This window comes from Arvicanthis niloticus, chromosome 21, assembly GCF_011762505.2.
Source record: "Arvicanthis niloticus isolate mArvNil1 chromosome 21, mArvNil1.pat.X, whole genome shotgun sequence".
Lineage (NCBI taxonomy): Eukaryota > Metazoa > Chordata > Mammalia > Rodentia > Muridae > Arvicanthis > Arvicanthis niloticus.
Genome location: NC_047678.1, coordinates 8483838 through 8500394, shown reverse-complemented (window position 1 = coordinate 8500394; position 16557 = coordinate 8483838). Strand labels below are relative to the sequence as shown.

Here is a 16557-nt window from a genome sequence, read left to right as displayed (position 1 = left end):
GCCTTAGAGGCCCAGCTTCTTGGCAGCACCAGGAAAGCTGGGAAATGGACACTTGAAGCTATAATCCAGGATTAAGGATCACGTGGCTGTTACTTTAATCATTGTGCCTCTAAATCCAGGAAGCTGGGCAGTGGGTAGCAGGATGCTTCAGGCAAGTAATCTCCCGATGCTTTGGCTTCTGCCTGTCAGAAGCAATAGACTGAGCAGTAGCAGAAAGGCCAAGGAAGACAGCCTCTGCCTCAGGGTTACCTTCTAGCTCTAGTTGCTGTGCTGAGCTGAGGCTGGTGGGTGGAGCCAGTCACTCACATCAAATGCATTGCTCTGGGGGAGTGGGGAGATATTTGCCTTCTCTGGCAGATTCCTGCCCTAAATATGAAGTTGAAAACGAAATGAATTTTCATTTCAGGTGAGGGATGTTATCAGACAGATTTTCCTATTACTTTTCTGCGGGTCACCCTTACTCTTCCTTGAGCTTTTTCCTACGGCTTACTTCAGGCCACTGTCTCTATTAGATAAGCCACAAATGGATTCCTTCAGTTCTGACTGTTCTTATGAATATTAGCATTGCAAATCTTACTGTTTGTGGCTGTGCAAATCCAGATACTCAGATACTATGTTCTTTCCTGGCCTACACAGTCTCTGAAACTGAATTCTTCAGCTTGTTGCCCTGAATCTCTTTTTTTTTTTTTTCTTGTGCCTTTGGTCTTTTCAACACACAATCCCCCACCCCCTTTGTAGCTCATTTTCCTGGGCTCTGCAGCCGGGCAGCAATGACGTCTTGTTGCTTCTTTCTCATCCTCTTCCGCTTAGCTTTATTCCCACTTCGCCATCAAGAGCCATGGATTTGGTGCCCGCCATTCACTTAGCAATCAGGCAAGTCCAGCCATGTGATTCTTGCCACCACTGGCCTGACGGCTGCTAAGCTGATAGTCTACTTTACTCTGCATTATGTTGATTTCATACATAGTTGGTATCGAGAGGATAGTTTCTGTTTAGATTAAAATAATAGCTCTTTGAGCAATTTTAATTTTTAATTTGAAAATGTTAGCTTACTGACTGAATAAAAAGGGGGGGGGGAGATTATAGAACCACAGACATTAAACGTTTTCGTATTAAGGACTTTGGAGAATCGGTCCAACCATATTTCTCCTGCCCTTAGTTTTCCAGTGAAGCCTTTATTAGCATTGTCTAGCTAGCAGGTAGGCACACAAGACAGGGACCCTGACTGTTTTTGAGGCAAGTATGTATTTTGCTTATAGGAGTAAGACTTACGGAAATGTGTGTAAGTCGGAATCAAGGACTTGCTGACCGCGTACTTTGTGAATAAACACAATTAGATAGCACAAACTAAGTGCTAGCTTAGTCCAGGTTTCTATTGCTGTGATGAAACACCATGACCAAAAGCAAGTTGAAGAGGAAAAGATTTGTTACACTTACACTTCAGTATCACAGTTTATTCTCAAGGACAGTCAGGGCAAGAACTCAAACAAGCCAGGAACCTGAAAGCTGGAGCTGATGGGTGCAGATTCCTTGGAAGGGTGCTGCTTACTGGCTTGACACTTCTGGCTTCCTCGGCCTGCTTACTTACAGACCCCAAGCCCCCCCCAGCCCAGAGGTGGTACCACCCATACTGTACTGAGCCCTTCCCCTTCAGTCACTAGTTAAGAAAATACCCTATAGGTTTGCCTACAGCCTCATCTTATTCAGTCTGATTTTGTAGGGTCATTTTCTTAATTAAGGTTTGTGTCAAAGTGAGATCATCATCGTTGTCGTCATCATCATCATCATCATCATCTAGGCAGGGCAGATGCTACAAAACTTACAGTTGTTTGATTGTCACAGTGAAACTGAGACATCCAAGTGAGATATCTTGCTTACTAAGGACCTAGATACAGTCCACGTGGAAATCTCTCTCAGGATTTGGAAGTCAGTGCTGAAACATTGTATCACAGTTTTACAGATGTCAAATTTGATCATTTCAGATACTCAAAAGTAACATGTTGTCTTTAGTAGGAAAGAAAAGAGGTCCATAGAAATGGGACTTAATCTGGACCCTTTTTTTTGACTCCAGGGGATGAAGGAGCCTTGTAATTTGCTGCCTCAGTAAGACACTGTGTGTTGCCTTCTGTGTCATTGCTATTTCACTGTCAGAAACAGCTATGAGATTATAGCCTGGAGAGAGAGTGATTGAAGGCCTTTTGTTATTGAACCCTGGCTTACCGTGAAAAAAAGAAAAGAAAAATATAGAAGAGATAACGAAAATTGCTCAACTGTTGATGTATTAGTTCAAAGGGAAAATTGATATTTCTCAGTTTGATTTGTTTTTCTCCTGTTGCTTCTGAAGATCTGTAGAAAGAAATAACTTAGATGATGTTGAAGAAAAGTAATTTAAGAAATTGGAACAGCATGGTCTGAACAGTAAAGGGAAGACAGGAAGAAGTATAATTTTTTTTTCAAAATAAATCCTAGTTTTTCATTTTCTTATAGCACCACAGGTTGTGATCCATTGTAAGAGCGTGATGCTTTCAGGAGCATTAGAAAACAGACTAGGGTAGATAAGAAAGGCTCTTCAGAGATGACCTTTGAAAACATTCTTAATGTATTCTCTGGCAATTTCATACTTGCATATCATGTATTTTTATCTTATGCTCCCCCTGCCCCATGGAGACCTTCTTCACAACACATTGTCTCCTACTTTTATATCTATTTTTTATGGCCCGCTGAGGTTAACTAGGCTTGCTTACATGACTGTGAGCAGGGTAGGGACCACTTACCAGAGCATGGTCAACTTGCCAGCTGACCTTTTAAAAATAATGTGAAGAAAGGTTCTCATCTCGCTAAATCTTGGCATGAGGAAAACAGCATGTGTGTGTTTCCTTGATCCTTTAACTTGACTTAAATGCCCTACAGGGGAGATCTGTATAAAAAGTAAAATCACCACAGGCTGTTAACAGACGGTAATGAGCAGTTGCCCCTGGTAATTAGTTCTTCTGATTATGTATTTTCAAACTTTTCTTAAGAAAATTAAAAATACATGTGAGGTAATAAAATTATAAGTTGAGAGACATGAAGAATTCCCATGTGAGAGAGTATAGACGGGGCATGACTTACCATATGCAAATTTAAAGAGGCACATTTCTAGAGCAGAAGCTGAGATATTAGTTTCTCTGTCTCTTCTGTAGACAGTCCTTTACCGAGGACTGCAAATGGTGATTTGCAGAGTCAGCAGATAATGACTGACAGAATGAGTTGACAAATGGCTGTCAAACCCTCTGAGAAAGCATTGGTTGTTTCTGTTTTTAAAACATATATGAAAAAGCACGTTGTCATAAACAGAATACCTTATGACTGAATTCTTGGGAAGGGCAACAAGAGAACAACAAGATCATGCTGTCTCTCAGTAATGCCGAGAAAAAGACTAGGCTCACACAGCAGAAACCCATGAAGTGTTTGGTGAGCGAAAGACTATAAGAGCCCCCACTTTATCTTTCAAAAAAACATGCCGTAATATTTGATAGATAATTTATGACCAGTCTAAGCATCAACTTATATGAGTAGAAATTAAAAAGAACTCTTCAGTTCTGAAAGACGTAAACATGCTGGGTTTATAATGTACTGATTATTGCTTTATGTGACCTAGGAAGAAAATAATGACCCTATGGCTGGAATGTAACCCTTTGTAGAGCTCAGCATGGTTTCAGTCTCCTGCATCCAAGAGAGAGGGGGTGGGTAAGAAGGTCAGGAGAGAGGAAAGAAAGAAAAGAGTGTGGACACTGTGGCATGCAGCCATAGCTTTTGAGTTATGGTTGTTATTAAGAACAAGTTTTAAAGTAAGTACTGAGGCATGGGCGTCATGACTTGAATGTGCTAGAATGGTTCCTGTATACTTCCGGCTGAGTTCCTTTGTTGCTGAAATCGCTTCAAGTGAGACAGATGAGCCATGCGTCTTTCTCCAGCTACTCGGAGTCCCTCTGTTGAGAGGCCACTTTAGCATTTTCCTGCCTATGCTTTAATTCAGGCCCTAAGCTTGAGGTGCTGGCTGTAAGAGATGCCTAGAGTAAAACAGAATTCTTCAAACTGCTTGTCCCTTATCTCTTCTAGAAAAATTTTTCGAGATGAAGAAAGGTCAGTGCAAAGACGCGCTAGAAATTTACAAACGATTTCTAACTAGGATGACTCGAGTATCCGAATTTCTCAAGGTCGCGGAGGTAAGTGGTCCAAGCTTTGTGGCTAAGGCAACCAGAACGAGTGTGCAGCATAATGTCTGGTCTGACAGGACATCTATCACATGTCCAGGATGTGTTAGCATGAGAGGAAATCTTACAGTCACTTCTCCCAACCTGTCAGAGCAGTGCTCCACACTCCTGCCTCCCCGTCAGATGCACTCAGATAAAATGTTCATAGGTTATACTGCTGTTCTACAAGTTGGCCCAGTGCCCTGTCCCACCTAATGACTGTTTTGTTGTTGTTGTTCTATTGTAAGAAAGTTTTGCTTTTGAACCTTACATTTACCTTTAAAAACATGTATTCATTGTTTATAAGATATAAATCATGAATCCTCATCTCCCTTACCCTGTCGATGACTTAAATATAATTAAAAAGCTAAAGCATAAATTATTTTATAAGGATTATACATTTCTTAAGGGTGTTTATTACACTTAACCATAACAACTGCAAAACACAGTTGGCATTCTTGAGATGATCTGTAAATTGGAGCTTTTTGTCTCTTATGGAATTCAGTACTTGACTCATGCTGGTACTAGAAGCAATGACGTTACTATACCTCTGGTGGGATGGCCAGTGGGTCCTTATCTCACATGTGGACTGACTGAGTGTTAGAGCCGGGTGCAGAGTAAGAGGCTCAAGACTCCATAGTGAAGCCTATGATGCTTGGACATGGGACATGGACTGTCTGTGCTTCTTTATTACTAGAAGGATATAATTGCTTGAATTTTTCTGCTACATGGGTTTATTGTTTATGTTTTGTATGACTTTATCCCTTGGTTTAGCTACAGTTACTAGTATAATCTAGTAAAAATCATTGCTCAAGTTTTTCTGTGAAAGATGAGTTATGTGCAGGCACTCTGAGCAGATGGTTGCTTTGCTGCCCCATTACCTCCTGGGCAGGTGCATCCCAACTCCCCACTTGTTGGTCTAGAGGAGGCAGGAACTGGGCAGTGTGCAGTGTACACACACTTCTCTGACCACCAAGCAAAGCTGGCCCCAACAGCTTTAGGAGAAAGGCTTGCTGACACAGAGGCTTGGTTGTTTTACATAAGTTTGTTTGAGTCTCCTCATACTTCATGTTGAGACAAGTCAAATTCATGCCAGTGAAGAAGAGACACACAGAGCAGGTGTCCTTCCAAGAGTCTTTCTTTAAGTCACTGAATAATAGAAGTGCTTTGTGAACATTTATAAGACTCTTTATAGAATGAAAACTAATTTATGAAACAAAATACTAGAATAAGCATTTAAAGTTCAATGGGATAACTTCAACCATATTTATATAGTTCTCTTTCATATTTACATAATGACTTTTATCATTGAACATATCAAAGGTAGTGTAAAATAATAGTTTGGTTATGATCAGTCAATACAAAAAAATCTTTAGTAAATGTTCAGAACTCAGTTTTGTCACAGACGGCATTCATGCATCCTATGGGCTTCAGTTTTGTCACAGACGGCATTCATGCATCCTATGGGCTTCAGTTTTGTCACAGACGGCATTCATGCATCCTATGGGCTTCAGTTTTGTCACAGACGGCATTCATGCATCCTATGGGTTCCTACTTAATGGTTAATCTCCAGTTAGAACCATTTTCCTAACGAGTCTAGGGCAGGCTTTCAGAATGTCATGTTAAACATGCATCGTGGCTGAGAGTGTATCTCAGTGACAGAGCACAGTGTGATTTGTATGAGGCTGTTTCTTAGAGTTTTGATACAACAGAAGCTAAGCAATAAACTAAGCAGTTGTATTATCTATTACAAAGCATTAGTGAGCGGTCCAGCATACTGAGTGATCAGACAGTTTCTATGTAAGTCCCTAGACTTCCTGCAGGAGCTACATGAAGAATATCTTAGGTTCTTTAATCTACTTAATTGTTTTGAGCCTCAATTTCGTTAATAAATGAATTACCATGTAAATTATAGATAAATTATAAAGTTATACTAAATGTTTTAGTATTCTAAAAATCAAAAGCAACTTTAATATTTGTTAATAAATAATGCGTTAAACAAATTATAAGACAAGGAAGTTCTACACAGTGTTTTTTAAAAGGTAGGCTATTCTCTATGCTAACATGGACATACCCTTAAGCTATCCTGTTGAATGAAAAATTAAATTTATACAAAATATAAAAATAGAAAAAAATTAATCATGAAATCTCAGGAAAGTAGACACACTTGGAGAATACAATATTATGGGAGGTGACACAAAGTAAACAGAACAGAGGCACGGGTCCTCTTCCTGTGAGAATCCAGCCTACGTCGTATATACATGTGTAATGCGTAAACAGTTGTTAAGTAGGAGTGTCATGTAACACTGGAAGGGAGACTGTGAGAAGGTAACATTAGGTGACTGAGGAGGACAGAATGCAGGCAGAGGGACCCACAAGTCATGAAAGAGGATATGAAGCCAGTCATCATTGTGGTGTGTATGAGTGTGTGGTGGATACGTGAATACAAATTGACAGTGTACGTGTAATGCCATAAGCTTGGCTCCACTGCTTCGGAATGGCCGTTCTGACTGTATACAGGTTCTCCGAGATGTTTTGATTGGGATCCGGCAAGAACTGGTTAGAGTAGCTTTCTAAAACCAGCTGTTTGGTGTTTTAATTTGGGAATTAATTGGGATGAAATGTTTTTATTAAAAAAAGAAAGAAAAATTAAGTCTAGATATTGCTGTTATTGGTGGAAGAAAATGAAATACTTATATTTCAGATTTCCTTGGTTTTATATAAACTTTAGAGCAGTGGCTTTCAACTTTCCGAACGCTGTGACCCTTTAATACGGTTCCTCATGTTGTAGTGTCCCCCGACCATAAAATTACTTTGTTGCTACCTCAAAACTGTAATTCTGCTACTGTTATAAATCATAATGTAAATATCTGATATGCAGAATATCTGATATGTAACCCCAAAGGGGTTGTGACCCACAGGTTGAGACCCCTGCTCTAGAAGGTGTAAGAAACTGGCAAAGTGGTTCTGCCTGTAAAAGAGGAAATAGTTGCTATACCCTGAACAAAAGATAAATAGCCATTTCCCAAGGAATCAGTGGGTAGAATCATTTAAATTTTGTTTGAATGGTTTCATAATTTCTTAGCCTCTATTGAATATAAGAGTACATTTAAAATGTGTTCTTCATAGTGTTTTCATTTATTTTTATATTCTAGTAAAATTCTATACACTTGCTATAACTAACTATAATATAATGAGATCATTACCTTATGATGATGAATGGGAAATTACATAAAGAGCATATGCTTAAAGTAAGGTATGGATATGCAGATTAATAGTTGCTTTGCACCATGAATAAGCTGTAGTTTTAACAAATCCTATGAGTGATCTTATATTAAATGCCAAAGAAGTCATAAAAACCCAGTAGTGATTTTGTTTTTTTCTTTCTCCACAGCAAGTTGGCATTGATAAAGGCGACATTCCTGACCTCACGCAGGTAAGTGTCTCAAGGGCCGATTAGTAGACAACACATTGATAATGAACAGATTGCCACAAGTAGGCATACTTTGTAGACATTTCATAGATCTTGAGTTTAAGCCAACCAATTTTCTAAAAGCATTATTCAACCTGACTTATTCTTTTTCTAATTATTATGTTTCTGGATATAAAAGAAGATTTCACTGGCCTTAAGCTGTAACTTCTTTAATGGCAGCTGACCATTCTAACTGGGCTCATTGCTTCGTTGTTGAGCTTGAAGCAGTGAGAACTGTGAACATGTCTGTGACCGGGCTTGGGGTCTGAGGAGCTACGTCCAGTCATCAGAGCACACGAGCATTCTGTCCGCTCTCCCTATTCTCTGCCTGTGCCCTGTCTGAAGGACACCCACAGAAGGGAGAAACCCTGGTGACAAGGTTTTGCATCCTCTCCACCTCCATGTGTTTATGTGGAGGTGGTCAAGGGGTGGTGTTTCTGGGCCCCATGTTTAAATGACAGTGAGAGCTGTCATTTAATCACTCATGAGCCACGTCAGGCACACAGCTCCCGAGAAGGAAGACAGTCACAAAACACTGAGTTATGAATGGTCTTCAGTATGATTGATTGACAGGAACTGGTGGGTTTTAAACATCCCTTGATGGCAAATTTCAGTCTCACACATGTCCTTTTACTAGAAGCAGCACTGAGGGGATGGCCAGAGGTTGCAGAGCTGTTCTCTTACACTTAAATAATGCATATTGTATATTATTAATTTTCCATCTTTGTAATTTTTTAAAATATTTTTATACTTGAAATAATATGTAAATATTACTAAAAATTAGGAGGAAAGTTGATGGTAAAGGCTTTCTCTTTTTATATTACTAAAATATAAAATATCAAGAATTCATACAAGTAAAATTTATTGAATAATTTGGAACATGATAGCAGTGTATTCTTTAGTTTAGGGGGAGACAGACACCTCTCATAGGTAAAATATTAGTTAAAAATATCTCTACTCAGTTTAGTATTATCTATTGAAGTATATACCCGAATAAGATGTTGGTGTTTTTTAGAATGGGTAACTGTTAAATATGCAAAAAATATTATTTCAAAATCTCTTTGTTGAGGTAAATTTATCTTTGTAACATCATAAGAAAATGGATGTTTTTTCATCTATAACTACACTACATTTTTTTCTAAGTGTTCCAAATATATAATACATGTTTTTAAAGGGATATTACATATTTAGCTCAATGAGTAACTTTTAGAAACAGTCAATTTTCTTTTATACTATAGACAAGCCTCTCTGTGGGATAAATACAAACCAACTATTTAGTTCAGGGGAGCCTGGCAGGTAAGAACAGGCCTTCACTTGTCTCCCTTTGAGCAGTCTAGACTTAGGAGAGAGTCAAAGGACCATATAAATACCTTGTTGGTTTTCAGTTTTGAAAATGATAGCAGATCATCGAAGGAAGGGGCACATACTTGGGTTTCATTTTTAATGATGCCATAATATTCATTGCAGCTTATGTCATTGCTCAAGAAGTCTATAGACGTATTTAATGATGTACACTTATGTGCCAGGACTTGGGAAGCCTAGTAGAAAGCTGTTCTATGATAGTCATTAAAATCCCAAACATTCTATCCTGTTTTTCTTGTGAGCTAAAGACCAGCATAAAACTTCAATATTAGTATTTATTTTTAAATTACCACCCCATAAAAACTCCTCTAACTAAATTCTATATGCATTTAAATTCCAATATAAGACTATGGCATGCTTCTGGAATGCCTTAATTGGTAGCTTGATTATGTTTTCTTTGTGGTTGTGAGCTACATGTTTTCTCTGTGACTGTGAGACACCAGCTCCCTAAACTCTCCTTAATTAGAGCTCCTTTCTCGAGGCTGAGGGGAGTCTCTCACTGAGCTAGGGACTTAGGAACCCCTAGTCCTCTCACAGTACAGTCAGGCTTCAGCAGGAATGTAAGACTTCTGAAGTTTAGTCCTTCAGAGAGGATTAAATCAGGATTAATCTAGGGGTGAATCTGCAGTACAAGGTTGTATGGACCCATTAACGAAGGTCTGCTCTCTGCCAGGCTTCAACATGGCTTCTATGGCACTCCATCTACCACAGAAATGAACAAAAATGTCTGTCTGAAAAGAATTAAATGGGGGCTGGAGAGATAGCTCAGGGTTAAGAGTGCTGGCTGCTCTTGCAAAAGGCCTAGGTTTGATCCAAGTCAAACAGCTCATAAGGGCCTGCAGCTCCCACCCCAAGGGATCCAACACCAACATCATCTGTCTTCTGTGTGTACTGTACTCATGAACAAACTCACTCATTATGTTTTCTTTTTTATTGAAAATAAATTTTTTCATACTATATAGTCTGGTCATGGTTTCTCCTTCCCTAACTCCCCCTAGACAATCCCTACCTCCCCTCCCACCTAAATCTCACACCTTCTTTCTTTCTGTCTTTAGAAAACAAACAAAACCAGAAGAAAAAAGCATACAAAACAAACACCAAAAAAACCCATTGAAACATAAAATCAGAAACCAAAATAAAAAAAAAAAAAGACCAATAAGATTTAAAAAAAAAAATGCCAAAACATGAGACAAAAAAAATTTACAAAAATACCTTTGAGTTGTGTTGTCCATTTACTGCTGAGTGTGTGGTTAATATACCAGTGAGACTTCGTTGGAGAAAACCAATTTTTCCTTTGCAAAATTAATTAATTAATTAATTTTAAAAATGATGGTGACCAGAAGGAACTCCTATTGAACTTAGAATAAAATTTCTAAGGGTTAAAATTTCTATTACAGAAAATTAAATGAACATAGGAATTTAGCACACATCTCCGCCTGAGAGTGTGGACCATAGACGACACCTGTGCATATAGTGAAACCACATAAATGATTTGTGAAGATCAGTGACATTTTCAGATGATATTTAAAGCACTGTTTTGAGGAGTAAGAGAATATGATCCCAGCTGAAACATTTCTTCTCAGCACTAGGAGTGTTTTCTGAGATCTAATCCAAACTCTGAATTACCATTGTATTTTTTTAAAACTTGATTTAAATGATAGATGGGTGCATTTTTTTTTCGTTATTCTGGGTATCACCATAAGCTATGAATTTATTTCAAAATGTAACTCTCATAAGAGTATTTCCTGTTTGGAATGTGTGGGTTCCAGATTTTAAACTCCATTTATGAAAAGCTCTTAGGTTTTGCTGGTCAGAGTTTTGCCTGACCTGAAAGCTGCTTATTTTAAAGATTATATCAGTGATGATTCTGTGACACATTTATTATTATCTGTCACCTGTTCTTTCGACCAGTGCAGTGCATCCATCTGATTGACCTTATCCACACGGCCATTTTCCTCTTAAGTTTCTCTCGCCCCAGCAGAGGTATTCTGCAAGTGCCTGCTTTGAAGTTCAGGTGTCACTGTACCACCAACAGTGAAGAGGGCATGCATTGTGTGCTCCTGGACAGTCCTATCAAAGGATGCCTCTCTTAGAACTGCACATGTCCTTATGAAAACTATAAATGTTAAGGCAGTTTTAAAAATCCCCTAGAATAAAAGGCTCAACTGAATTATATATAGGGTGTTGCTCAGTAACTCCTCTGGAGAAAGTCATCCCCTTGACAGGTTACTTTTTCAGCTCATGTCATCTCTACTGCAGTGTCTAGTTTTTCAGTTATTAAAGAATGGCCCACCAGGCATGGTGGCACTCTTCAGTCCCAGTACGGAAGAGGCAGAGACAGGTGGATCTCTGTGAGATTGAGGCCAGCCAGGGCTACATAGTAAGATCTTGTCTCCAAAAAGATTGTGAGGAACAGAAATGTCCCAGGAAGAATGGAGTCACAAGCAATCTTCCTGATGTTTTATTTTAATTTCAGCATTGACAGGCCAGACACTGCTAGTCCTGTGAGCCTTTGCAGTCTCATGCTTCCTTCTACATTTTTATTATAAATTGTGTTTGTGCTTCTTGAGCTTTTATTTGAGCTCAGCAAAAAAAAAAAAAAAAAAAAAAAAAATATATTATTTGTAGTGCATTTGACATGTAGAGAACATGGGTCTTATGACTAAAGAGAGACTCCATGACTTGATATGTGTTTCCCACCATAATTTATATGAAATCAATGCACATCTGTTCTCATGCCTCTTTAGCTGCCTTCACCGTCATCCACAACACACATACACACACACACGCGTGTGACATGAGAAGAATGACCAAGAAGTTATCAGATAAAAATTTATGAAGGTTTAAGTCAGTTACATTTTCTGTTTAAAGTTACAATGCATTTTTATCTGGTGATATTTCTTTGAAATACATAATCTAATGTACAGAACAAAATTTCAGTTAATTACCTTAAAATTCATTTTTTGAAACTTAGTAAGTTTATTTTCAGCCAGAGTTTGCTGTCTTCACCTGAGCTGCATTTGACATTCTAAGTTGCATCATTTTCTAAACATACTAGATAGCATGACAGTGTTTTCTCTCTGAGGTGGATTACACAGGGAGCTAACAGAGGAGTCTGTTGCTATCCTACTTCAGAAATTTGAATCAAGTCAATATGTTTATACATTTAGTGATTTTTATACATAGTTGCAATTTTATACTTAATTCACATTTATAATTATGTAATTATAATAATCACATAAATGTTGAACGTTTGAGTCTATTATAAAAATGAAAATTAATATTAAATAAATACCCAAATGTCCAAAAATTTTAAAACTCTAATAAGCACCCGAGTTAATTTTGTTAAGTGTGGATAAATATAGAATTATATGAATTTCTTGTAATTTTGTTTGTACTTTAATGGTTAGCATGGTTAGCGCAAAGTCCTTCAAGTTTAATTTCCCATTTAAAAACAGATACCTGAATGTACCTATAAATGCATGCAGATGTTTCAGCACTAACTGCTTTTCTCTGAATCTCTGTACTCCTGAGGTCTAGTTTGCATTAAGAGAAAAAGCAAGTTCAATTTCCACTGCTTGAAGAATAGATTGGGCAAATATTCGTAGAAACCACTATGTCCCCTTTGAATGTACAATAGAATACCATTTTTATTGCCTGAAATTTTATAAAAACATTGAATTTTTAAGGATCAAAATATATCAAATCTATTTGATAATATAAAATTTTATTATGTTGGTTGGTTACTTCATTACATATAAATTAAATACTAAATAATTGGAAAATCTTAATTGCCCGTCTGCAATAAGATGACTTTCTTATTGCCACTCAACCCTTCTTTAAGTTGTGGTGATAATTATTTCCTAATATTTCAACCAGGCATGAATAAATAAATTTTTACTGTATTTTCAAATTTCTACAAATTTATATTTAGGCACATATGTTTTGGATTGGGTGCAAATACGTGCCTGTTTCTTTTTTACTGTGGTTCTGTGTGAAGTAGTAAAGAACTTGACCTTAGTCCTTAGTAGACACCTGTCTGATGCAGGAAATACCCTTACTGAAACCATGTGGTAACATCATTGGGTAGGTAGTGGAGGTAAGTCTATTTAAGATGGGCCTATCTGAGATGCCACAGAATTTAAGTATCTAAATGCCAAAGAACACAAGATGAAGTCATCTCAGTCACGGTACTAAAATGAACTTCTGCCACACAGGGTTACAGTGATGTTAAGTGTGCTTGGTTTGAGAGAGAACAACACAGACATTTGTTTTTATTTCTTATTGTAGGCTCCCAGCAGTCTTATGGAGACCCTTGAACAACATCTAAATACCTTAGAAGGAAAGAAACCTGGAAACAAGTACGCATTGCTTGTATACCGTAAATCAGATGAAAAACACCAAGTGGTTCTTTATGAGAATGAGATTTCTCAGGGGTAACTTACTCCAGGGCAGATGCAGTGTGTGCTTAGCTGCCAGTCTCCTGGGTTCCCTCAGAAACCTCTACCCTACCTTCTAGCATATGACATCTGACCTATATGGGCCAGCTGCCTGCAGGGAACATCACAGAAGGATCTATGGTTCACAGCAGGTTGAGTGGACTTGCTGGTTTACAGATATGTCTTCAGAAGTTACTCTTTAAGAGTGGGGGAAAGGACTAAGGGCCCTGAAGGAGATAGGAACTCCACAGGAAAACCAATAGAGTCAATTAACCTGGACCCTTGGGAGCTCTCAGAGACTGAACCACTAACCAAAGAGCAAACACAGGCTGGACCTAAGCCCCCTGCACATATGTAGCAGATGTACAGCTTGGTCTTCATGTAGGTCCTTAACAATGGAAGTGGGAGCTGTCCCTAAAGCTGTTGCTTGTCTGGAACCCATTCCCCTAACTTGTCTGTCTTGTCTGGCCTCAGTGGGAGAAGTGCCAAGCCCTGCAGTAGGGGGTGTCCAGGGGCCTCTCCACTCTCTCAGAGGAGAAGGAGAAGAGAATGGGAGGAGGGACTATGAGAGGGGGTGACCAAGGAGGGGGAACAATGATCGGCATGTAAAGCGAATAAATAAATTAAAAAAAAAAAAATGTTACTCTTTAAAAGTTAAAGCTACTGTGATTGGTTGTGACTCAGATAGGCAGAGTTTCACAAGCATCCTTGAATACCAAGACTTCCCAACTGCAGTATGAGAAAAGAAAGGCTTTTGAGTGTAGTTTCCAGCGACACACCTCCTCATAAGCCTTAGACACACCATGCTGCTAACATTACTCCAGAATTATCTGTAGAGGGGGTAGCAAGCAGTGATTCACACAGGTTTGGTTGCTATGCTGCCTTTGTGCCTAGGTACTTAGTCATCGACTGTTTTCTTCACTGTAAATACTTCCCAGGTTTTTCCCCCCACCTCTGTAACAAACATCAGAATTGTCTGTATTTTCCGGCATTTGCTCCTTGTTTCCACTGTATTTCTTTAGCCTTGGAGCCTCCCTCCTCCCAGTTATGTAAATCCTATGCCTCCTGGAAGGACCCTTTGCAAGGCCGCCTCCTTGTGAAGCCTTCCTTTCTTAGTCATGAGCTTGCTTGTACTGTGGCTGTTCATCCTCGTGTGTAATTCCATAAGAGTTCTTGATTCTAAATGTAGGGACTGTTTCTTACCCTATTATCTGAACACTTAGTGCAGGGCCCATTACATAGTCAGCTTGCAGTTTGTCATTAGTGGTCTCAGCCTCAGACGGAGTTCACTTAACTCATCAGATAGCGCAGGAACAGATCATCGCAGGGCTACAGGCTGGACACAGGTTTGCGTTTGGTTGATTGGTTGGTTTGGTTTTTACCAGTGGCAGAGCTGTGAAAATTTAACTCTCTTCCAGTCTCTCTCTGAGCATTCTTGCAGAACCTACGATGTCTTGATGCTACATTTTTGTAGTTATTTTATCTGCTATGTGCTGTTTCTTTTGTTTTTCCCCCCTCAAGTTAGTTTGGTATAGTTTTATATATAGATATTGTATTGCTCTAATTTTCAGTAGGGGAGTTTTTCAGACACTTTTGGCTGCACAGCCTCAGTTGTGGATGACATGACCTCTCTGGGTTGTTTTAAGGCCAAGCTGTGCTCCAGTGTAGCTGTGATTGAATGGCTTTTGATGTGAGATTACCACATAACAATTTAAAACACCTACTCTCTGGAATAGCTGGGACCACCCTCTGTTGGAAGCTGAGAACCCTGCCCCAGTAGTGAAGGGCTTCGCATTTGCACATTCTCTCCCTATTGAGAGCTGTATTTGTGCTGCAAGCTGCTTCTCCAGGCTTTTGCTTTCTCAGGCTGAGCGCTGCCCAGCTCCTCCCCCTCCCCCCCCCCTCCTTAAAGCTTCCAGTGCATCTGTCAGCAGCGCCTTCTTCCCCATCTTCAGGCTCCTTCACCATCCTTTGCCTCTGAACTTGCCCTTGTGTGGCCACTGAGGGCTCCCTGAGGAAAATTACCAGTAGGCATTTTCAGAAATAGGGACTGAAACTCCGTAGTCCAGAGCTAAATTCACTCAACTTAGAATAACTTTCTCTAGTGCCTTTTAAAATCACTTAATGCTTGTCAGATTCTTTTCACTAATCGGCTGAAACCACATTTTGGTTTGTCTTCTGCTTATTCTGGTTTTAAGAAAAAAAAACAAGCTTTAATAGTTAACTCGTTTCTTCTCTGTATGTTTTTGCTTACATGGGAACTTAAGTGAAGGGTGAGTACCATGCTAAGTTACCGATTTTGCATTTGGTGATTACTAAAAGTGCAAACAAAAACCACCTGGTATTCGATATGTGGTATTTGGAATTTTGAAAATTAATGAGTGTGTCTGTTAGTGTCCTCCTGGTGCGTCTATGTTTCTATTATGTATTCTTTTTTTTTTCTCTCAAGGTGACTGGCAAGGATGGTTTTGCTTCCTTCCTTTGGGTCTTGTTGCATCTTAATTAACAGTATCTCCTAGATGTACAAATAACCCTCTTAACTTTTAGAAAAGGTATTTTCATTGGTAAATAAAAGATTTTTCTCCTGGTACACTGCACAAGGCCAGGGCAGTTTTGCAAGGAGCGTAAATGGTGTGAAGATATTTTCTTCGGCATTCTGCAGCGATACAAAACCATCCCAACACTGTGACAATGTATGTGCATTTGTTAATGTCTGCTACGATAATCAGAAACCAGGCAGTGGTGGCGCACACCTTTGGTCCCAGGACTCTGGAGGTAGAGGCAGGCAGATCTCTTGAGCTCAAATCCAGCATGGTCTGCAGAGCAATTTCCTGCACTGCACAGAAACCCTAACTTAAAACACAGAAGAAAACAAAAAACGCTGCTATGGTAGACACAAATACCATTTGCTTTTAGTACTTCTTGTTCACCAGCGTGCATTGAATGACTGCAGTGCTGTGTGACGCTGACGTGCATTGAATGAATGCAGCAATGCTGTGTGACACTGACGTGCATTGAATGAGTGCAATGCTGTGTGACACTGACGTGC

At 39.1% G+C, this 16557-nt stretch overlaps 1 protein-coding gene across 19 annotated transcripts in view; it reads left to right on the top strand.

Moving 5' to 3' along the window:
* Snap91 (synaptosome associated protein 91) overlaps window positions 1-16557 on the top strand; it is a 114726-nt gene that overhangs the window by 52151 nt on the left and 46018 nt on the right. For all 19 annotated transcript variants that reach the window (XM_076917492.1, XM_076917503.1, XM_076917501.1 and 16 more), the window contains exons 8-10: window positions 4102-4208; window positions 7630-7671; window positions 13360-13430. In XM_076917492.1, coding sequence (XP_076773607.1) covers window positions 4102-4208; window positions 7630-7671; window positions 13360-13430 — 220 coding nt within the window. The remainder of the gene's footprint in view (window positions 1-4101; window positions 4209-7629; window positions 7672-13359; window positions 13431-16557) is intronic.